At 42.6% G+C, this 25,234-nt stretch overlaps 1 protein-coding gene across 7 annotated transcripts in view; it reads right to left on the bottom strand.

Annotated features, from left to right (window-relative positions):
- Positions 1 to 25,234, bottom strand: part of L2HGDH (L-2-hydroxyglutarate dehydrogenase) — a 68,047-nt gene that overhangs the window by 2,606 nt on the left and 40,207 nt on the right. For 6 of the 7 annotated variants that reach the window (XM_075531197.1, XM_075531198.1, XM_075531201.1 and 3 more), the window contains one exon: positions 21,979 to 22,110. The exons of the other annotated variant lie outside the window; for it this stretch is intronic. In XM_075531197.1, coding sequence (XP_075387312.1) covers positions 21,979 to 22,110 — 132 coding nt within the window. The remainder of the gene's footprint in view (positions 1 to 21,978; positions 22,111 to 25,234) is intronic. 7 annotated transcript variants of the gene reach the window in all.

Here is a 25,234-nt window from a genome sequence, read left to right as displayed (position 1 = left end):
AATGGAAAATATTTGATTTTTCCTTCTTTAATAGTTTTCTGCCTTTCACAGGTTTACTATGAATCTCTCTCAATATGTGTCCTTTCCATAAGTAGCAGGTAAGTTCACATTTAATTAGATATATACATTTTTCATTTAAAGTTACAAATGAATTAATTATAATACCAATAATGCGAACAGTATAGCTCTTTTGGTTAATATAAAACTATGAAAGTAAAAGGTTTAGCTTTCAATTGTGATCAACTACAGTATTTTTTATATTGTTCTAGAGTACAATACAGCTCCGTCAATCTCAAATATAATTTAAGGAGAATAGTTATTAAGTCCTAAAAGAGAGAAACAATACAAAGATCCAGACACTTGGACGCATCATCTGGATGAGCGAGCCTATCAGCACAGGTCATAATGGTATCCAAGGATTCATAGTCAGGATGCTAGTTAAATAAGGCATGGAACAAAGCAAACTGTCCCAATTCATGATTGGTGGCAGATCAATACATCACAGTTACAGGTGGGACTACAGAATCCAGTTCAGGGCCATTATTGGGACAGGTACATTACATTAGATAAAGAAGCTTACAAGATTGGTCCAGGGCCTTTCAACATGGCAGTCAAGGCACAATTGATGACTCTGTAACCCCCAATACTGTTCATCAAGGACACACCCAGGCTGCCCCTCCCTGGGCTGGCTGAAGAGGGGTGGAGGTAATCCACTTTCCAATGCACTCTGCCTGAGGGCAAGATTATCTACACCATTGGTTAATGATCAGAAGGAATTCAATAGAGGCTTAATCTAGTTGGGGACTTGGCAAATGGATTTTGGGTTTTCACTGTCATCCATAGCCTCCTGCAAATAAGGTGCTCCAAATTTTTGCTCTAATACTATATATATATTTGTATTTTGTTTGGATTGCCAACTACTTCCAAACAGTAACAAACAAACCATGCCTTGCAGTTTGCTTTTAATGCTATGCCAGCAGGGATCGTTCAGATAAGGATAAAAACTGCCCTGGAATCAATTTCAAGCTTTGGAAAGCTTTGCAGGAGCAGAAAGCTTGCTTCCTCCTGCAGAGCAGCGGGTGGGTGTCAGCACCTGCCCTTCAGTTAGTGGTTATGAATTGGGCCGGGATGTGTAAGGTCTGCAGTTTGAAACCACCAGCAGCTCCAAGGGAGAAAGATGGGGCTTAGGTCACTACGAGATGACCTTGACTTAATGGAGGTGATTTTTTTTTTTAATTTACCAAAAGTTCACCTGATGAGCATAGTGGCATAGTGGTTAGTGCTAGAATGCTTATCAAAGAGTAGGCAGTTTGAACTCACCAGATATTTTCTACTTTTGTAAATATTACAGCCTTGGAAACCCCAAGGGTGTAGGAGCTCTAGGAAAAGCTTAAACATGAGTTGGTAAGGACGTGGTGTTAACAAACACAGGGACAAGGGAACAACATGGGACCCAAAATGGTAGTGAGGGGGGAGTGGCAGGCCCGGTGGGGAATGATCAAGGGGAGGGTTGCGTAGAGAAGAGATATAGCTGTAGCCCAGGTAGGGACGGAGCATGGTAGTGGGGCAGGAGGAAAGTCAAGGGAGATGGAGGAAAGCGCTAGGAGTCAAGAGACATTTATGGAGGTCTAGACAAAGACATGTACATGCAAATATATATATGAGGATGGGGAAATAGATCTATGTGTCTATATTGATAGGTTTAGTATTAAGGTGGCGGAAGGACCTTGGGCCTCTACTCAAGCAATCCCTCAATGCATGAATACTTTCTTTTATTAAATTTGCACTCTACGATGCTCACCCTCCCGACACAACTGCTGAAGCCAAAGCGGGTAAACAAGTAAATGTGGTGAAGAAAGCTGATGGTGCCCAGCTATAAAAAGAGTTAGTGTCTGGGGTCCTAAAGGCTTGAAGATAAACAAGCGGCCATCTGATAGCTCAGAAGCAACAAAGCCCACATGGAAGAACACACCAGCCTGTGTGATCAAGTGGTCCCGAAGGGATCAGTTATCAGGCATCAAAGAACAAAAAATCATATCATTGGCTGCACACCTCCATGATACAATCGCCGAAGACAAATGGGTGCATAAGCAAATGTGGCGAAGAAAGCTGATGGTGCCTGGCTATCAAAAGAGATAGTGTCTGGGGTCTTAAAGGCTTGAAGGTGAACAAGCGGCCATCTACCTCAGAAGCAATAAAGCCCACATGGAAGAAGCACACCAGCCTGTGCAATCACGAGGTGCCAAAGGGACCATGTATAAGGCATCATGCAAAAAATATATATATATACATATGTGTGTATGTATGTGTATGTGTGTATATATATAAATACACCATGGTGAATGAAGGGGGAAGTGCAGAGTGGAGACCCAAGGCCCATTTGTTAGCCACTGGAGATCCCCTAATAGAGGGGTTTAGGAGAGGAGATGGGTCAGTCAGGGTGCGATGTAGTACCGATGAAGAACACAGCTTTCCCCCAGATCCTGTATGCTTCCTCCCCCCAACTACCATGATTCGAATTCTTCCTTGCAGGACTGGATACGGCAGAGGTTGTACACTGGTGCATATGGGAGCTGGACGCACAGGGAATCCAGGGTGGATGATACCTTCAGGACCAGGGGTGTGAGGGGCGATACTGGGAGAGTAGAGGGTGAGTGGGTTGGAAAGGGGGAACTGATTACAAGGATCCACATGTGACCTCTTCCCTGGGAGATGGACGGCAGAGAAGGGGGGAAAGGGAGACTCCAGATAGGGCAAGATATGACAAAATAACAATCTATGAATTATCAAGGGCTTATGAAGGAGGGGGGAGTGGGGAGGGAGGGAAGAAAAAAGAGGACCTGAGGCAAAGGGCTTAAGTGGAGAGCAAATGCTTTGAAAATGATTAGGGCAAAGAATGTAGGGATGTGCTTTGTACAATTGATGTATGTATATGTATGGATTGTGATAAGAGTTGTATGAGCCCCTAATAAAATGTTTTTTAAAAAAAGGAAAAAAAAAGAAACACACCAAAAAAAACCCAAAAACGGAAAGCTTAAACAGCCTTGACAAGAGTGAAGCCATTTTGAGGTGACAGAAGCCATTATGAACTATAAATGAACTAGCTATAAACTATAAAGTAGCTGATATGTAGGGAGGCAGGCTGTGCTGAGAAGCGCAACGGACTGTACCGAAGGAAATGTATGTTCAGAAGGCTTGGAAGAACTAAGAGCAGTTATTGCTCAACTAAGAATGGCTAACCGCAATGTTCTGCTTCTGTACTCTGCTTGCATACCTGCACATTGCGAAAGTGTAAAACCCTTTGGAAAATTAGGCAGGCACCGCTCAGTCTCCTCTCAAAGAGGGCTGACGGTCCCTGCGCAGGTAATGAGACTTTTTCTTTTGCACTTGTCGGTGGTCTGGGTTGTTTTCTTTCTGGGAACGGGCAGTAGGCTACAACAAGCGCATATCTGCTCTGTCCTTAAGAGTCAGAAGGACCCAATGGCAACACTTTGGGTTTGGGTTTGGTTTTGCTGTGAGCTAGGAATAATCTCAAAGGGATAAGGCACAAACTTGCTCGCAAGGTTCAAAGTGAAGGCTCAAGTGAAGAGGGCTTGGCAAGGTTCAAAGACTATGGCTTTCAACATAGGCTGCACCTGAACACAAAATAAAAGACCTTACCACAGGACCAATGAGCAACTTACTGATAAATGGAGAAAATGCCAACGTTGTCAAGGATTTGATTTTATTCAGCTCCATAGAAAACACACATGGAAGCAATGGTCAAGAAATCAAACATTGGGCAAATATGCTGCAAAGGATCTCTTTAGAGTCTTAAAAGAGCGAAGAAGTCACTTTGAGGGCAAAAGGTGCATCTGATCCAAGTGATATTTCTGGTTGTTTTATTATGTGAAAGCTTCGACAATGAACATGGATGAAAGGAGGAAAATCAATGCCACTGAATTAGGTTGCTGGTGAAGAATATGAATGTGCCACAGACCGCCAGAACGAAATAGTCTGTCTCGGAAGAAGCACAGCCAAGATGCTCTTTAAAAAAGAAAATAATGAGGCTTTTGTCCCAAATACTCTGGAAGTGTTATCAGAGACCAGTCCTTGGAGGAGGACATCACCTTGGTAAAGTGGAGGATGAGTTAAAAGAGGAAGACCCTTGAGGAGATAAACTGACATAATGGGCTCAAACATAACAAAGATTGTAAAGAAGGTGGGCAGTGTTTTGTTCTTGTGTGCATAGGGCCACTGTGAGTCTTAACCATAACACCTAACAAGCACTAACAAGCGCGCACACACACACACACACACACACACACACACACACACACACAGAGGATTTATCTCATTTCATTCTCACAATACCTCTAGAGGTTGATTCCATTTACATGTATTAAGAGGCACTGTGAGATTAAGTAATTTGCCTGAAGTCATGCAGTTTATACAGCTTATCTTCAGAGAGGTTAATAAGAATGACAGAAAGTATGAATGGTTGTTTGGTAAAGGTTAAGTATACTGCCCTCTATGTGCCTGTAGGGAATATGGGCAGGAGATGTTTCCAAATCAGAATCAGATGTCAAGTTAGTCCAGAAAAAGCATACAGGACAAACAGCTGGAATCTCTTAAGAGGATGAGTGTCCTGTGGTCCATTTGGTGCAATCCTATATTTATCATTATCTCAACTCATCAAAACCGGACTTATCTTTTCTTGAAAATGCCCTTGTGTTGGCAGGAGCATACCAGCCTGTCTGACCACAAGGTGTAGAAGAGACCAGTTATCAGACATCAAAGAACAAAAAGTCCTATCAGTGGGTGCCTAATTTCCCAATATAATAACTGAAGACAAACATGTGCATAAGCAAATGTGGTGAAGAAAGCTGATGGTGTCCAGCTATCAAAAGATATAGCATCTGGGATCTTAAAGGCTTGAAGGTAAACAAGTGGCCATCTAGTTCAGAAGCAACAAAGTCCACTTGGAAGCAGCACACCAGCCTGTGTGACCATGAGCTGTCTAAGGGATTAGGTATCAAGCATCAAAGAACAAAAAAATCAAATCATTATAAATGAGGGTGAGTGCAGAGTGGAGACTCAAAGGCCATTGGTAAGAAACTGAATGCCCTCTTACTAAAGGGTTGTGGGGAGGAGATGAGCCAGTCAGGGTGCAGGACAGCAACGATGACACATATAACTTTCCTCTAGTTCTCATGATCCCAATTCTACCTTGCAAATCTGGCCAGACCAGAGGATGTACACTGGTATAGATAGCAACTAGAAACACAGGGAATCCAGGGCAGATGACCCCTCCAGGACCAGTGGTGAGAGAAGCAATGCCTGGAGGGTGGAGGGAATGTGGGGTGGAACGGGGGGAGGGGGGAGACTGATTTCAAGAATCTACGTATAGCCTCCTCCCTGGGGGGTGGACAGCAGAGAAGAGGGCGTCGGACAGTGTAACATGACAAAATAATAATAATTTATGAATTATGAAGGGTTCATGAGGGATGGTGAAGGAGGGAAATAAGGAGCTGATATTAAGGGCTCAAGTAAAAGGCAAATGTTTTGAGAATGATGATGGCAACAAATGTACATATGTTCTTGACACAATGGATGTATATATGGATTGTGATAAGAATTGCATGAGCCCCCAAGAAAATGATTTTTTTTAAATGCCATTGTGTTGATTGTTGTTAGGAATGCTTTTTGTAATGTTCTTAAACCACAACAAACTAGGTATCTACACTATTAGGGGTGTTTTTTGCTTTTAAAATATTTATTTATTGTTGCGGAGAACATACAGAGCAGAACATACACCAACTTAACAGTTTCTACATGTATCATTTCATGAGATGGCTTACATTCTTAAGTGGTGCTACCTTTCTAAGTACCATAAACTCACAGCACCCTGAGGTTATCTTACAAATTGCTGTTATCAATTAGATGTCATACAGATAGTTTTTAAAAGTGCGCAATACTCCAGACAGATATTTGTTACTAGCTAAGCTAATCTCCTCTTTGGTTTGAGGCGATGCTTCCCTCATGCTTGCCCAGGGCATCCACTTAGATTCTGATCCCCACTTCAGAAGCAGAAGCTGTCTTCTCCACCTTGTCTTACTTCCCATTGCCACCAATAATGACTGTTTGAGTCATTTAAAAAAGGCTTCATATGATATTTTAAGTTTAAGATTTAAGATCCGTGGTGACAGTTTCAGGGCTCATTCAGCCTCAGTGGATTGTTATGATGTATTTATAATGTCCACCAAGAGGCAGTCCATGGAACAAAGAGATACTGTGTGGTTTACTATTCGGAAAGGTGCATGTCTGGGTTGTATTCTTTCATAATATGTATTTCATCTGTACGCTGAGCATAACCTGACAAGGTAGAACTGTTTGAAGAACTCCACTCATTGCCATCGATGATAACTCACAGCAAATCCTGTAAGACATGGTAGAACTGTCCCTGTGAGTTTCTGAGACTATAACTGTTTACCTGTTAGCCTCATCTCTCTCCCATTTGAAGAATGGGAGAAAGATTCATTAACAGCCTTCAACATACAGATGATTTAGCCTTGCTGACTGAAAGCCAAGAGGTTTTTTAAGCACTTACTGATAATTATCAAATACTATATATAACCTTTGGTATGAATTACATACAGTTTAACAAAAAGAAAACAAAAATCCCACAACTGGACCAATAAGCAACACCTTCAGAAATGCAGAAAAGATTTATGTTGTCACAGGATTTCATGTTACTTAATCCAAAATGCACACTCATTGAGGCAGCAGTCAGGAAATCACATGGTGTATTGCATTGGGCAAATCTACTGGGAAGACCTCTTCAAGTCTTCAAGAGCAAAGAGGTCAGCTTGAGAGCGAAGGTGCAATGGCCCAAACCATGGTCTTTCCCGCGATCTTATACGCATGCAAAAGCTGGGCAATTAATACGGAATACTGAAGACTGATACCTTTGAGTCATGGTATTAGTGAAAATTATTGAATATCCCACAGACTTCCAGAACAAGCAAATCTGCTGTGTAAGAAATTCAGCTTAAATGCTCCTTAGAAAGGAGAATGGTGAGCCTTTGTTAAAGCACTTTTGACAAGTTATCCAGAGGGACCAGTCCTACCAAATATTCAGAGAAAAGCTGACATCAATTCCACTCAAAGTATCACAAACAAACAAACTCACGCCATTGAGTTGATGCCAACTCATAGCCAACCTATAAAACGGGGTAGAAATGCCCTGTGGGCTTCTGAGACTGCAATTCTCTATGGGCATAGAGAGCCCCGTCTTTCTCCTGCAGAATGGCTGGTGGTTTTCCACTGCTGACCTTGTAGTTGATAGCCCAACATGTAACAAGGGCTCCTGGAAATCTATTCCAGAATATAAAGATGGAAAAGTCTCCATTTTTTTTTCATGAAGGGAGCATAACATTGATATAAAAACCAGGTAGAGACATCACTAAAAAAGAAAATTATAGACGAATATTCCTCATGAACATAGATGTAAATATTCTCAACAAAATCCTAGTCAAATCAACAATATATCAAAAAATAATATATAATGACCAGTAGAATTCATACTAGGCACACAAGGATAGCTCAACATTAGAAAAGCAATCAGTATAACTACCACAAATATATATATATATATATATACATATATATTTATATACATAAAATAAAAGGTAATATGATCAATTGATGCAGAAAAGGCATTTGATAAAATCCATCACCCATTCCTTATACAAATATTCAACAAAATAGTAATGGAAGGGAAACTCCTCAGCATAATAAAAGGCATATACACAAATCAAACGGCCAATATTGCTATCAGCAGAGAGAACTTGAAAGCATTCTCCTTGTGAATGGGAGGCACACAAGAACGCCCGCATCAGCACTCTTAAGTCAAGGCTGTGCTGGAAGCCTCACAGCTAAGGGAAAGTAAAGGTACGATGTGTGTTTGCAGATGATATGATCCTATACATAGACCTGGAATGAGTATTTGGAGGCTAGCTGAAAGACCTAGCAAAATGGCTGAAGATCAATATATAATATTAGCCAGCTTCCTTTATGCTAACAGCTCTGAAAAGGAAATCATGTAAATGGTGCCACTTACAATAGACACCTAAGGATGAAATACCTAGGAATAAATATAACCAGCGAAATAAAGACCTCATAAAACACTGTAAGAAACCACAGGAGATTTTTATAATAGAGGAATATACCACGTTCATGGATGAGAATATTTAATATAATACAATACTGATTCAGATTCCAACATCATTCTTTTGAGATCAAAAAACGAATCACCATGAGTAGTGGAGGCATGGGGAGCTAACCCACCTAAGGTGAGGGTATTGTTTATATCTCCACAGGGAAAGAGGGACCAGACTTCAACCCAGTGCCCCAAGGTGTGAATGCAACATTCCGGCACGGAGTAGGGAACCAGTGGAGAGGTCTGGGGGGGCTGGCCCCAGTACCAACTACTATGTGGACACCTGCCCCTCCCCCAGAAGAATTTATTTCAAAGGACGGCATTGAATCTGCAGCTCCGGGAGACGGACATATCTGATCAGAGCACATGGGAGCAGATGAAGGGGGAGTAGGAGAGAGTAGAGCATATCCTGGTCCACCAGGCCTTGAGGACGATGTTCCCAATTAGAGCAGCCAGTCCACAGAGAGGAACACATGGCCAGCCCCACTATGAGACATGATGCCCCTCACTGATCCATGGCCCTGCGGGGCACAGCACTGGAGACATAGTGTGGGAATTGCACCTGACCTGATCCCACCACACGGACACAAAGCACTGGAGGAGTGCAGCGGAACAGCAAGCGAATGGAGTGGCAAGGTCCCCAGGGAATGCTGAAAGTGGACTTTGGGGCCAGGGATTAGTGCCCCAACTGACTGGACTGGAAAACACTCCTAAAGGCCAACAAACAATTTTTGAACTAACTACAAGCTTTTCTTTCTTGTTGTGTTGCATTTTGTTCTTTGTCAGTGGTTTGTTGTATATTGTTGCTTGGTTTTGCTCTGACTTGTTTTTGTGCATGTTACTATCTCCGCAGGTCTGTCTAAATGAGATAAGCTGGATGAACAAACTGGAGGAAAAACAAGGGGACCAACAGTTCCATGGGGAAATGGGATGGGGGGAGGAGGGGGTATGGAAGTGATGTTAACAAACCCAGCGGCAAGGGAACACAAGTGATCCAAATTGGTGGTGAGGTGGGTGTGGCAGGCCTGGTAGGACATCATCAAGGGTAATGTAAGGAAGAGGTATTGCTGAAACCCAGGTGGAGATGGAGCATGATAGTGGGACAGGAGGAAAGTCAAGGGAAATAGAGGAAAGAGCTGGGAGGCAAAGGGCATTTACAGAGGTCTAGACAAAGACATGTACATATGCAAATATATATGAGGATGGGGAAATAGATCTATGCGCCTATATTTATAGGTTCAGTATTATGGTGGTGGAAGGACATTGGGCCTCTACTCAAGTACTCCCTCAATGCAAGAATACTTTCTTCTATTAAATTGGGATTCTATAATGCTCACCATCCCGACACAACCTCTGAAGCCAAAGCGGGTGAATAAGAAAATGTGGTGAAGAAAGCTGATGGTGCCTGGCTATCAAAAGATATAGCACCTGGGGTCTTAAAGGTTTGAAGAAAAACAAGTGGCCATCTAGCTCAGAAGCAACAAAGCCCACATGCAAGAAGCACACCAGCCTATGTGATCACGAGGTTCTGAAGGGATCAGTTATCAGGCATCAAAGAACAAAAAATTATATCATTGGGTACACACCTCCATGATAAGATCGCCGAGGACAAACGGGTGTACAAGCAAATGTGGCGAAGAAAGCTGATGGTGGCAGGCTATCAAAAGGTATAGCGTCTGGGGTCTTAAAGGCTTGAAGGTAAACAAGCGGCCATCCAGCTCAGAAGCAACAAAGCCCACATGGAAGAACACACCAGCATGTGCGATCACGAGGTGTTGAAGGGATCAGATATAAGGCATCATCAGAACAAAAATATCTTACCATAGGGAATGAAGGGGGGAGTGCAGAGTGGAGACCCAAAGCTCGTCGGCCACTGGAGATTCCCTTGCAGAGTGGTCATGGGGAGGAGATGAGTCAGTCAGGGTGCAATGTAGCACGGATGAAGAATACAGCTTTCCTCTAGTTCCTAAATGCTTCCTCCCCCCCTCACCCCCCCCCCCCACTATCATGATCCAAATTCTACCTTGTGCAGATAGGAGCTGGAGGCAGAGGGAATCCAGGGCGGATGATACCTTCAGGACCAGGGGTGAGTGGCAATACTGGGAGGGTAGAGGGAGAGTGGGTTGGAAAGAAGGAACCAATTACAAGGATCTACATGTGACCTCCTCCCTGGGGGATGGACAACAGAAAAGGGGTGAAGGGAGACGCCGGACAGGGAAAGATATGACAAAATAATAATTTATAAATTATCAAGGGCTCATGAGGGAGGGGGGAGCGGGGAGGGAGGGGAAAAAAAAGAGGACCTGATGCCAAGGGCTTAAGTGGAGAGTAAATGTTTTGAAAATGATGAGGGCAATGAATATACAAATGTGCTTTACATAATTGATGTATGTATGGATTGTGGTAAGAATTGTATGAGCCCCTAATAAAATGTTAAAAAAAAAGAAAAAATGGATGGAATGGGACCATTGTGGAGAATTAAGAGGTATTAGGTATAGAAAGCAATGATAATATCAGGAACCTATTCTATATTGATGGTGCTATTGCCACCCCAGATTAAAGAAAATCCATTCCTCATCTTAAAAAAAACAACGAATCACCAACTTCATTCGGAATGGAAGAGATCCTAGATAAGCAATGCAACTACTGACGAACAACAAAGTGGGGCCTCTTACTTCCCGATCTCAAAACCTACTACTACACAGCCACAGTGGTCAACACAGCATAGTACTGGGACAATGAATACATAAACCAATTAGACAGAACCGAGAACCCAGAAGGAAATCCATTCATTTACAGAGAGCTGATATTTGACAAAGGACCAGAATGAATTAAATGAAGAAGAGATAGTATCCTTAACAAACAGTGCTGGGACACTAGATATACATTTGCTGAAGAATGAAACAGGGCCTGTATCTCATACCACATTAAAAATGAACTCAAGATGGAACAAAGACCTACATGTGAAACCTGCATTTATAAAGATCCTCAATGACAAAAAGAGAATAAATCTAGGAGCCCCCCTAATACATGGCATAGATGTACTATCAAACAAAAATGAAGCATACACACAACAGGAGACAAAATAGATGACTGGGACTTTCTAAATATTAGCTATTTAGAAGCATCAAAAGCGTTCACCAAAAGGGTAGAAGAAAACCAATAGATAGGAAGAAAAATATTTGGCAATGACAAATTGGATAAGGAATTAATCTCAAAAATGTATGGAAAACTTCAATACTTCAACAAGAAAAAGACAAATAATCCATTAAAAAAATCATTTTAGGGAGGGAGGAGCGGGGAGGGAGGGGAAAAAAAGAGGACCCGATGCAAAGGGCTTGAAAGCAAATGCTTTGAAAATGAGGGCAAAGAATGTACAGATGTGCTTTACACAATTGATGTATATATGGATTGTGATGAGATGTATGAGTCCCTAATAAAATGTTTAATAAATCAATAAACAAATCATTTTATTGGGGCTCATAGAACTCTTATCACAATCCAAATATACATCAATTGAGTAAAGCACCCTTATACATTCATTGCCCTCATCATTCTCAAAATTCGCCTTCCACTTGGGTTCCTGGAATCAGCTCATTTTCCTTTTTTCCCTCCCCCTACTCCCTCTCTCATGAACCCAATGTCCTGTTGCCTATCCCCCAGAGAGGGGGGTTATATCTAGATCCCCGAGATCGGTTCCCCCTTTCTACACCCCCTTCCCTCCTGGTGTTGCCACTCTCACCGCTGGTCCTGAGGGGTTCATCTGTCCTAGATTCCCTGCGTTTCCAGATCCCAACTGTACCACTGTGCATCCTCTGGTCTAATCAGGTTTGCAAGGTAGAATTGGGATCATGATAGATGGGGGGGGGGGGGGGAGAAAGCGTTTAAGAACTAGAGGAAGGTTGTGAGTGTGATTATTGCTACACTGAACCGAGTGACTCATCTTCTCCCCACTGCCCCTCTGCAAGGGATGTCCAGTTGTCTACAGATGGGCATTGGGTCCCCATCATGCACTCCCCTCAATCACGATGATGTGATTTCCCCCTCCCCCTGCCTTTGTTGCTTGAAACCTGGTCCCCTCAGCCCTTTATGATCACACATGTTGGTGTGCTGCTTCCATGTGGGCTTTGTTGCTTCTGGGCTAGATGGTCGCTTATTTATTTTCAAGCCTTTAAGTCCCCAGATGCTGTATCTCTCAATAGCCGAGCACCATCAGCCTTGTTCACCACACTTACTTATGCACACATTCGTCTTCAGCATTTATGTGAGGAAGGTGACCACACAATGATGGTTTTTGTTCTTTGGTATCTGCTACCTGATCCCTTCAACACCTCGTGTTCACTTAGGCTTGTGTGCTTCTTCTCGGTGGGCTTTGTTGCTTCCGAGTTAGATGGCTGCTTGTTTGCCTTCAAGCCTTTAAGACCCCAGATGCTAAATGTTTTGATAGCCGGGCACCATCAGCTTTCTTCGCCACATTTGCTTATACACACATTTGTCACCTCTGGGGTTGTCTAGAGTTTTGGTGAGTTAAGTGCAGGGTGGCTCATCAAAAGCTCATCAGATTGATAGACGACAGTGTCTGCTCCTATAAAGATATGCAGCTTCTGTTCTTACCGGTCTCTATAAGTTGGGATCCACTCTATGGCAATGGGTTTGGTTTTGGTTTATTTTAAACATGTGTAGTTTTATCATCTTTATAAAGTTTTTTAAAAAAGAAAAATAGAGTAATACCATATTCATTCACATGGCTCATTTTTGTCTGTATCCTATTTAAAGACTTACCTTAAATAAGAATACAAGGCTTAAGTAATGAAATAATATGTTTTTAATAAATTATTTTTTAAAAAATAAAAGGGCCACTCTCAACTACATTCTTTCAGGTGAGGTTTTTTTTTTTTAAATCAATTTTACTTTGTTTCTGTTTGTTTTTTAATGATTTTCTGTATATGAAATCCAGGATGGGTAAATCTATAAAGACAGTAAGTAACTGGATTAATGGTTCTTTGGTGGTATGACAGGCGAGGTTTGGGGGAAATGGGGAGCTAATAGTGATGGGTATAATAATAAAGAAAATGTTCTAAATTGATTGTAGTGATGATTGTACAACTCTGAATTGTATAGTATATGATTTATATGGCAATAAAACTATTAAAAAGTAAAAAAACAAAACAAAAACCACACACACCCCTACCTTTAAATTTGGTGTTGATTCTTCCCCTAAGACCAGCTACATTTATAGGTAAATTTAATGAGGGTTCTTCTTCCAATTAACTCCCCATCTATTAGCACAAAACCTCCAGTATGGTTTCCAACTCACTGCCAACTAGTCGAAGCTGACTCAGTGACCTGAAAGGACATGGTAGAATTGTCCCTGTGAGTGTCCCACACTGTCAATGTTCACAAGAGCAGAAAACCCCGTTTTTCTACCAATGCATAGCCATTAAGCCACTAAGGTTCCTTCTTATGTTACAAAGGCACCTTAAATAGGAAATCCCAATGGTTTGAACTGCAGTAAAGCTGTACCCCACAACTACCTTTTCACTGCCCTATACAGCGGTCCCTCTTCCTACTTTCCACTTGTGCAGACCCCCAAGGTGACAAGTGGAAAATAAAAGACAAATCCTTACTGTCCTATATCTTATGTAAAATGGATATGAGTGTATGTAAGGATCAAAATTAATCAAGCACTTAAAGGGTGTTCATTTTACTAGTAGTAAATTACCTATGAACTGAAAACATGAACAGCAATCGAAAGCTTTGTCCCTCAGTTACAAAGCTCAGCAAATCCCCTCCCTTCCAAGGACAGCACTAGCACACTTCTTCTTCGGCCTTGAGCTTCCCATTCCTCCATTCATTTCAAAGGACGCTTTGGCTGTTTTGTCCAGACTTGATATTTTGTAGCACGATGGTTGTTGCCAAGTTATCTAGACCACAGGTTCTCCATCAAGGAAGATTTTGCCACTGAGAGGACATTTGACAATGTCTGTAGAAGTTGATGGGCGTTATAACTGGAGGCGTGCTAGTAGAATCTAGTGGGTGCTGGCACAATGCCACAGAGAACTGGCAAGTACCCAACAACAAAGAATTAAGTTGTCCAATGTGTTAACAGTGCCAACATGAATGAGACAGGCAAAATTCTTGGCTTCAAACAGTGGAAGAAAAGTTTACTGATTATATATATATATATATATATATATAATAATTATATAATATATAATTATATATATGTAATATATATATTACACACATGCAAAAAGGACAGCTGAAGAAGTAAAGAATCACAGATATGATCAAGGACCCCTATGGAGCTCTCCAGATTCTATCTCCTTCTCTTTTCCAGAGATAACAAGTCTCCTGAACTAGGCTATTACCATTCTCATGCTTGTTTTTATTGTGTTCTTTATGTAACTCATAAAATGATTCTATTGTATTATTCTGTAAAAAGCTTTATAAAGATGATAAGCTACACATCTTCCAGAACATTTTTTTTTGCTATTAATAATTTCCTACATTTAATAGCTTTAAGGACCTAGGGGAAAAAAGAGGACCTGATGCAGAGGGCTTAAATGGAGAGCAAATGTTTTGAGAGTGATTAGGGCAAAGAATGCACAGATGTGCTTTATACAATTGATGTATGTATATGTGTGGATTGTGATAAGAGTTGTATGAGCCCCTAATAAAATGTAAAAAAAGAAAAGAAAAAAAAAAGAACCTAGGGGAAGAGTAAATGAAATTGCTGAGTGTATTCAGCTACTCTGTCCTTAAAGAGCAATGTACCAATGACTGGTGTATCATTATCCCTGCAGGACACTCTGCCCTTTCCGACTGCATGCCAACGAGACTTGTGACTAAGCTGCCCTCCCTACACCGGAGTAGTCACCAATACGCCCAAGTCCCAATGCAAGTTCTACCCCTTATGAAATCTATTGTTCTAAAAAAAAAACTATTGTTCTAAAGGGTTTCCCTCAGGCTTCTGAAAGGATGATATTCCAAGATAGGTAGTAAATTCACTGAAGCAATGTGCAGAATCCATTATATTCCCTACCTGTGTATCTTTTCACCAGTCACTCCTGTGGAGAAAGACAGGGCTTTCTACTACTGTAAAGAAAGAGTTACAGTCTTGGAAACCCACAGGGCAGCTCTACAATGTCCCGTGCAGTGCTATGAATCAGAATTAACTTGATGGAAGTGAGTTTTGGGTTTGGGGTTCATCTTTTAAGAAATGACTGATGGCAGTAGCAGAGCCAGGTTGAACAAGTTTTCAAATACAAAGTATCACAAGCCTGCAACTGAAGCCCACTGGAAAGTTACCAGCCTGCTTTGTAGGCTGTTTATAAGCTAGTGATGTTAGTGGCCATGGAGTTCATCCTGACTCCTGGCAGCCCTGGGTGTGCAGAGTAGACTCGCTCTGTACATTTCTTTTTGCTTTTATTCTAGTTTCTGTGGTTGGGAAGCAGCACAACAGATTGCCCACTCGACAAGTCCGGACATGGCGACACTGGCTGTACAACACTTCTCACCCCCTTTTCCCAACTGTGCCCACAATGAACATAACTCACCGCCCCCTGAGCTTCTGATGTAATCCTTTCCATTTGATCCTACCCACGTGATCGTCAAGGGCTTCATTGACTCGGATCCATAGTTGCCACTCATGGAAGCAGCAGTCGGAAACTCACAGGCTATATTATGGTGGCAACTCCGCTGCACAAGACCTCTTTAAAATATTGAAGAGCGAGACTGGCACTCCGAGAACTGAAACGCAAGCAGCCACTGTCTTTCTGCCTCGTATGCACGTGAAAGTGGACAATGATGAAGAAGCAGTGCATTTGAACTACAGGATTAGAAAAGATTCTGGTGTATTCTATGGCTTGTCAAAAGAATGAGCATTTGGGAGTGGGGGAATGTATAAAGGGACTGTCCCTTAGAGGCGAAGATGGCAAGAGTTCATTTTGGAGGTGTTATTAGGCAAGACCAGCCCTTGGAAAAGGACCTCATGCTTGGCACAGTAGAGGGAACTTCCAAATAGTAAGGCCCTCAACAAGATGGACTGAAACAGCGGCTCCAATGGGCTCGACATGACCCTTGTGAGGACGATGCAGTTTCACTCTGGTAAGAGGGTCGAGTTGGAAACAGTTCAAAGACCTCTAACAAGAGCAACATAGATAACACGTGTCTGGTTCTGTCATTTTACATAAGTGAGGTCAGACAATAATTGTCCTCTTGTGATCGACTTAGTTCACCCAGCTTCAGTGTGGTTTTCAGGCTGTGACCTTAGAGTACCAGTCCCAGGTATCTCTGGGTGGGTCTGAACTGTCCACCTTTGGGACAGCAGTCCAATGCTTAACAGTGTGTGACACCTAGGGATTTCGGGGTTAATGCAAGAAAGTAAAGCCCGATATTTGTATCCCTGCCTATGTCAGAAGGTGACTAGAGAGGGGTGAGGGGGATAACAGTACAAACATTATCTGGGTTGTAGCTAAGAGGCTGTCTCTGGATGATACATTAGTCAGATTTGGAGCAGGAGGCGCCCCTGAAAGAGACAGCTGACGCAAACACTACTCGCTTCCCAGCCTGCTGAAATTTTATACCAGCCTAGTCCAGCAGCTGTTACGAAGGAGACAGTCCTCTGGAGAGTCGTGAAGGATTGTTATGCAGGGAGAGTACATGGCTGCTCAGGCTTAATACATGAGGGTTCCAGGAAAGTAAAACTCCCGAAGACATCACAAACAAAAACAAACTGCCATCCAGTCCATGCTGTCGCAACAGGCGACCCTACACAGCAATGGAGGACCGCCCCTGGGGAGTTCCAGGCCACTGGGGAGTTTGGGGACTCATTTTTTTTAGCTCTGATTTTCTTTTCATTAAAAAAAAATCATTTTATTGGGGGCTCATACAATGCTTATCACAATCCATCCATCCAAAAAAATCATTTTATTGGGGGCTCATACAATGCTTATCACAATCCATCCATCCATCCATTGTGTCAAGCACATTTGTTGCCATCATCATTTTCAAAACATTTGCTTTCTACTTGAGCCCTTGGTATCAGCTCATTTTCCCTCTCATGGACCCTTGATAATTTATCATTTTTTCCATGTCTTACATTGACGGATGTCTCCTTTTACCCACTTTTCTGTTGTCTATTCCCCTGGGAGGGGGTTATATGTAGATCATTGTGATTAGCTATCCCTTTCTCACCCCACCTTCCCCTTACTCTCCTAGTATCACTACTCTCATTATTGGTCCTGAGGGGTTTATCTGTCCTGGATTCCCTGTGCTTCCAGCTTGTATCTGTACATGCTCTGACCTAGCCTGATTTGAAAGGTAGAATTAGGATCATGATAGTGGTAGGGGGGAGGAAGCATTAAACCTAGAGGAAAGCTGTGTTTCATCGGTGCCATACTGCACCCTGACTGGTTCGTCTCTTCCTTGGGGCTCTTCTGTAAGGGGATGTCCAATTGAGACTAACTACAAGATCAGCCAATACTGTCTTTCTCGGGTGGAGAGGCTGGTGGCTCAAACTGCTGACCTTGAGGACCATGGCCTGACTATGCCACCAGGGATCCTCAAGGTAGCACCGAATAAGAAAGAGAACAGGGCTGGGGAGAGCTTAGCATCATCTATAGGTCAGGACCAGAAGTTCTTCTATCTTTGAGAAAATAAATAAAGTTCCTTTTCTTTGGCCCACGCCCTTGTAGTAAGGGCTGTAGACTGTTAACCACAGGACTTCTCACTTCTGCCTTTCCAACACAGTTTCTGAAGGGTGTGTTCAAGAAAGAACAGGAGGTAGAGATGAATCAGGGTAAGGTGTCAGGCCTGGGTGGAGGGGTTTTATTGTTTTGTTAAAAACTCTGAGAAGTTTTTATTGCTGTTGTGTATGAGAATGCACATAGCAAAACACTGAAACAATTCAACTACATCTACATTACCAAGAACACCGATTACATGCTTTGAGTTGTGCATCCTTTTACCCTCCTTGTCTGAGTGCATCTTCCCCCATACACATAAATTCACTGCTAAGACTGTTATCAAGTTCATTCCTCATGAGCATTTCTTTGAATGACATCCTGCCTGAGATAAGACATTTGTTTTTACTAGTTAAGCTCAGCTACCATTTGGCTCTAAGACTTCAGGGCATATTTTGGGTTTACAGTTTAAAGTTTACCCCAGGGCAACAGTTTGTGGGATTTAGCCAAGCTTCATGGCTCCAGGAAGTCTGGGGTCCACAAGGGGGAACCAATTACAAGGATCTACATATAACCTTTGCCCTTGGTGATGGACAACAGAAAATGTGGGTGAAGGAAGACGTCAGACAGGGCAAGATATGACTAATAATATTTTATAAATTATCAAGAGTTCATGAGGGAGGGGGCAGCAGGGACGGAGGGGTAAAATGAGATGATGCCAGGGGCTTAGATGGAGAGCAAATGTTTTGAGAATGATGAGGTCAATGAATATATAAATGTGTATGTATGGATTGTGATAAGAGTTGTATGAGCCCCTAATAAAATGACCCACAAAAATAGAATTTGATATTCTGTTCTATTGGTCAGGATTTTCCTACAAAATTGTTCATCAAAATGTTCAGTAAGGGTGGCCTTCTTCCAATCTCATGACAAAGGAAATAGTTCTGAAAGGTTTTCAGAACCAATTAAAATTCAATAATATTTTGATTTATCTATTAGGGTGATTGGTTATATAGAATTAAAGTTAAAAGTCTTTGGAAGAGTAAGTAATCAAAGACACTTTTTCAATTTTAGGCAAGCTGTTTCTTTTTTCTTTTTAATTGTTTTATTAGGGGCTCATTCAACTCATCACAATCCATACATACATCAATTGTGTAAAGTACATTTGTACATTCATTGCCCTCATCATTCTCAGCACCATCAGCTTTCTTCGCCATATTTGCTTATGCACCCATTTGTCTTCCACGATCGTATCATGGAGGTGAGCACACAATGATATTATTTTTTGTTCTTTGATGCCTGATAACTGATCCCTTCGGCACATCATGATCACACAGGCTGGTGTGCTTCTTCCTTGTGGGCTTTGTTGCTTCTGATCTAGATGGCCGCTTGTTTACCTTCAAGCCTTTAAGATCCCAGACGCTGTATCTTTTGATAGCCAGGCACCATCAGCTTTCTTCACCAGTTTCTTATTCACCCTCTTTGTCTTCAGTGGTTGTGTCGGGAAGGTGAGCATCATAGAATGCCAAATTTAATAGAAGAAAGTATTTCTGCATTGAGGGAGTATCTGAGTGGAGGCCCAATGTCCTTCTGCTACCTTAATACTAAACCTATAAATATATGCACATAGATCTATTTCCCCATCATCATATATAAATATATTTACATATGTACATGCCTTTATCTAGACCTCTATAAATGCCCTTTGCCTCCCAGCTCTTTCTTCTATTTCCCTTTACATTCCTTCTGTCCCACTATCATGCTCAGTCCCCACCAGGGTTTCAGCAATTCCTCTTAGTTACATTACCCTTGATCATGCCCTAGGAGCCCTCCCACACCCTCCTCACCACTGATTTGGATCACTTGTTGTTCCCTTGTCCTTGGGTTTGTTAACACCACTACCTTTCCCCCACCTCCCACGTCCCCTCCGAACTGTCAGTCAGGTTGTTTTCTCCTGCAGCTTGTTCATCCAGCCTATCTGATTTAGACAGACCTGCAGAGATAATAACATGCACAAAAACAAGACAGAGCAAAACCAAGCAACAATGTACAACACAACAACAACAACAAACCAATGACAAAAAACAAAACACGACAAGAAAGAAAAGCTTGTAGTTAGCTCAAGGATTGTTTTTTGGCTTAGGCAAGTTGATTCTATTGGGAATGAGTTTCACAAAAAGGTGACCATTACTGCAGAGAAGTTGCAAATGAAGTCTGCAGTATAACACCATGTGGTGGTTGTCTAGAGAAACAAAATCAGGACACTTATGAATAAACACACATATACATATATGTGTATGTGTATATGTATACATATATATACACATAGACATATACATATCTGTGGATAGATTTATACAGCACAAAGGAGTATAGGAATATAACAGCTAATTAGCCCACACAGCAGTACAGAGGGCTCCATTCAACTCCCTTCTGTGGAATAGTTAAAATACCGGAAGTCCTTCAACTCATGAGGGCTGCTGGGTCTAAGGTCAAGGAAGCAAACAGCTGAGTCTTCCCACTGGCAATGCAGGCAGGGTCTGTCCACAGGCAGCAAACAGCAGGGACGGGCAAAAAGAGTCAGCAGCACAGGAACTTAGTGAAGCAGGCCTGGATGGGATATTGAACTCAAGCAAAGCAAGATGAAAGGATCCACCAGCCTCATGCTCAAGCAATGTACACACCAGCAGAGTGGCAAAGCAGGTCTTGAAGGAACCTCAAGCACTAGCAACATGATCCATGGGTTGGCTGTCCACAGGTAGTGTAGCTCACAAGTTGAGGCAGAGAACCAGCTAAAGCTGCCAGCCACATGCTGGTCCAATCACTAGAGAGCAAGAGAGAGGGGTGGGGGCAGGCCATGCCGAATCATTTATCTCTTTGCCCTCCAATCAAACTGTGACTGGGTTAATTCCACATGTTCCTATTGGCTAGGTTGACGCGATAAACTTACCTATCACAGCCCACCCCTTGCCAGCTTGGCACATGTACACAATTCTTTAGCCATATATAATTCCAGACATTAATGAAATCACACTCACACCTAACATACATATAAATGAAAACACACTGAATCTAATTATATCTAGTACATCATACATGAACGATGGAAAGATATTCATATAAAGAAGATAAACTGACAATCAAAAACCTTGCTTTTGCAATTGATCATGTGGTCATAACTGATAAGTAGAACTACCCATATGTCCAGTTCCAGTCTATAAATTCCTCTTTAGGCTCTGAAATGACACAGAGTGCAGGAAGATCACAGGGCCGTGATGGAAAGTGGATCCAGTGGCGGTAGGAACATCTCAGTGCTGGCATGGGTCTCCACATAGCTCCTCCAGCTCCAAGGCACTGGCTGCTTCAGCGTAGCTCCATCAGGCTCGTTATCAATAAAGTCACGCACAGAGTGAGTGTGTGTCTTGCCTCCAGTGAACTATTTATCTCCTTAGCATCTCCAAATGAGGTCATCAAGCTGTGACCCGACTGACAGGCGAGACTCCACCCCTCCACAAGTTGACCCAGATTATGTAATTACCACAGTGGGCTGGTTACACACAGACAAACGTAGCTTAAGCACTAAAGGCCATGATACAACAACTTCTTGGAGAAGAGAAAGGAGCAAAGATTCAGTGGGCATACTGATTGACCCTGCTGTCCATTAACCATTAATGCTTCCCCTGGTGGCACTGTGTGTTACTGTTAAGCTTTGGGCCAACGTCAAGGTCAGCAGTTTGAATCCACCAAATCAAGCTCACTGCCATTGAGTCAATGCTGACTCATTCATGGTGACCCTTGAGGGTTCCCGAGATTATAACTGTGTACAGGAGTAGAAAGCCACACACACACACACACACACACACACACACACACACACACTCTATCTCTCTCTCAAAAGAAAACGAAAGCCACATCTTTCTCCCTTGGAGCTGCTGATGGTTTCAAATTGCCAACCATGAGGATCGCAGTCCAACACATGACTACTATACCACCAGGGCTCCTGAAAGTGTGCTTACCAATCACCAAAGCATACCCACCTTTCCCCTTCCCTTGGTCAGATCTGGGTTTACACCCTTATTGCTTTTTCCTTACCTCAGTATATCCTTGAGGGTAATTTCAGGGATGAATTTCTGGAGGTGCTTCACAGTTGCACTGAGAAAACAAGCCTTATACATTTCATTAACTCCATAGGAGAAATTCTCAAACACCAGTTTCACCAAACCACTGAAAATAAGGGGGAAAATCCTCATAAGAGAAAAAAAAATGATTTCTTTCTGCCATTTTAAGACACTCTTACAACTATTATGTTTTGCTTGTTGTTTTATTGTTTTGCTAGGGCAGCCCCATAGGCATCTAGGTCGGTGGGAAAGCAACACTGGAAATAAGGGCAGTGCAAAGAAGACCCGCATTGAAATGGATCAACACCGCGGCTGCAGCATAACACTATGTAGAAAGAACACCAGCCTTTGTCCAATCAGAAAAGGCAAGCAAGGCTAATGCAGAGATGCACAATGCCATCCAAGCTCAAGTGTGAGAGCATCCCCATGGAATACGAGTTTCAGACTGGGAGTCTCTAAGCCTGGTGGCACAGTGAGCTATGCTTTGGGGTGCTAACCGCAAGGTCAGCAGTTTGAATCCACCAGCTGCTCTTAAGATGGGTCCTCTGCTCCAGTCTTGGACACAACGGGCAGTTCTACTTTGCCCTATAGCATTACAATGAGTCAAAGTGGATAACACAAATGTTAAATGTTTTCCAACAGCCAGAAAGTATTAAATTAAAACATCCACCTTCTTTTTCTTTGGTTGGCCTGTGATAAGATAATTCTAGTAAAGGGAACCTGAAAAGCTGTCAACAGCAGCTGGAGACTACAAGCTGCTCCTCAGGAGGAAAGACAGGGCTTTCTATCCCCATAAAGAATTACAGTCTCTGAAACCCACAGGGGCAGTTCTGCCCTGTGCCCTATGGTCGCTATGAGTACTGGCTCGATGGCAGTCAGCTGGATGTCTAGTTGAAGTATGTCTATGGAGTCCCTGGGTGGGACACATGAATGTGCTACGTGGTGAGACGGTCAGTCCATCCAGAGGGACTCCAAAAGAAATTCCAGGTGACCAACACTATAAAGAACAGTTCTACTCTGACCCGTACATGTGGTCACTCTGAGTCAGCATTAACTCCATGGCAACCATGTATGAGAGGAAATAAAAAGTATGATTACAAAATCGTAGAAACCTTTATTGAACAGAAATACCAAAATGAGAACCAATTGCTTTTTGACATGCTCCTCCATCTAGAAAAGTGTATTTCTGAAGGTGGTGTTTTCATCGAACACTTCCTTAGCATCCCTTGCGGGTTGCTAACCCACAAGGTTGGTGGTTCAAACCCACCAGTCATTTATCAGGAGAAAGATGAGGCTATCTGCCCCTGTAAGGATTTACAGCCTCAGAAATCATACAGGGTGGCTATGAGTCAAAATGGACCTGAGAGCAGTGGTGTTTCAGGTCTTCTCCAAGAACTCTGTTCTATTCAATGTGCACCATGTCAAAGACAAGCCCAGGCACTCACTGGGGGCCCACATTGTGTTCCTCTGAAACACCCTGAGTTTGGGGAACAGATGGACGTCTGAGTGGGGCAGTGTCAGGGCTGTAGGGTGGATTGGAAAGGTCGATTGACCAAGTTCTCCTCAGACAGCTCCTGCTACCCTGGGAGAGCGGGCAGGTGCATTGTCATAATGGAAAAGGTCACTCCATGTCATTTCCTTAACCAGTTTCCATTTTCTTAAAACTTCTTCCTGATCAACCCCATGACTGAAAAACAGACAAACCTACAAGGCAACCTGTTTGATATCCCCACAAAAGGCACCATCATCTTCTGAGCTAGACTTTAACTGGCCCAGCTGATCTCCTCAGAAGCCACTATTTTTTTCTTTCTCTTGTTTTTTTTTAAATCATTTTATTGGGGGGGAGGGGGTTCTTGTGAATCTTATAACAATCCGGCATTCAATTGTATCAAGCACACTTGTCCCTATGTTGCCATGAACATTTCCAAAATGGTTTCTTTCTACTTGAGCCCTTGGTATCAGTTCCTTTTATCACGCCTCTTGGGAATCCTCAATAAACTATGTATTATTGTTATTTCATATCTCACACTGTCCATTGTCTCCCTTTACCCACATTTCTGTTATTTGTCCCCCTCAGGGGTGGTGGTGGTGGCGACTGTAAATTCAACCTAGTGATGTGTCCCCCTTTCTCCCCCAACTCTCCTGACATCGTTACTCCCACTACTGTTCCTGTGGGTTTATCTGTCCTGGACTCCATGTGCTGAGGGTTCGTATCTGTATCGAGGTGTTCTCCGGTCTAGCCAGATTTGTAAGGTAGAAATGGGTCATGGTAGTGGTGGTGGGGAAGCGGGGGTGCATTCAGGAACTAGAGGAATGCGGTGTGTTTGATTGGTGCTATACTGCACCCTGGCTGGCTCGTCCCCTCCTTGTGACCTTTCTGTGAGGGGTTGTCCAATTGTCTACATACAGGCTTTGAGTCTCCTTTCCAACCCCTGTTTTTCACATCAATATAATTGTTTGGGATTTCTTGATACCTGATACCTGATCCTATTAAGACCTCATGATCACACAGGTTGTGTGCTTCTTCCATGTGGGATTATTTGCTTCCCTGATAGATTGCTGCTTATTTAACTTCAAGCCATTAAGACCTCAGACACTATTATCTTTTGATAACCAGGTACCATCCGCGTTCTTTCCCACATTTGCTTATGCACCCATTTTGTCTTCAGCAATTGTGTCGGGAAGGTGAGTGTTCAAGAGTGCCAGGTTATTAGGTCCAAGTGTTCTTGTGTTTAGGGAGGCCTTGAGTAGAGGCCCAAAGTCCCTCTGCTATCATGATACTTAACATACAAGTATAATACATTGCCCTTGCTCCCCAACATTATAAATTATTATATTCATATATACATGCCTATAGCTATACCTCTATAAATAGCTTTTGCCTCCTAGTTCTTTCCTCTATTGCATTTCACCTTCCTCCTGCCCCACTAACATGAGAAGCCACTATTTGACTGGACTTTTTTTTTTTTTTGACGGCAACCTCTGAGCCCAAGACAGAACTTGTCTGCAGCCACCTGTCTATTGCTTGTAGACATGTTTCAGTGAGATTTGTATCAACTGTACGTGGATGAAATGGACCCCGCAGCAATGCTGTGCATGAATGCATGCAGTTTTGCAAGCACACATGCTGGGAAGGCCTTCCCTAGATGACCTGTCGGAATCTCTAGAGGATGAAACCCAAGAACACTTTAGAAAGCTCTCCAGTGATTTTTCTGTGACGCCCTCAGGAG

The sequence above is a fragment of the Tenrec ecaudatus genome, chromosome 14 (assembly GCF_050624435.1).
Source record: "Tenrec ecaudatus isolate mTenEca1 chromosome 14, mTenEca1.hap1, whole genome shotgun sequence".
In the NCBI taxonomy this organism is placed as follows: domain Eukaryota; kingdom Metazoa; phylum Chordata; class Mammalia; order Afrosoricida; family Tenrecidae; genus Tenrec; species Tenrec ecaudatus.
Note: the sequence above shows the minus strand (reverse complement) of the source record. Positions and strands in the feature narration are given on the sequence as shown.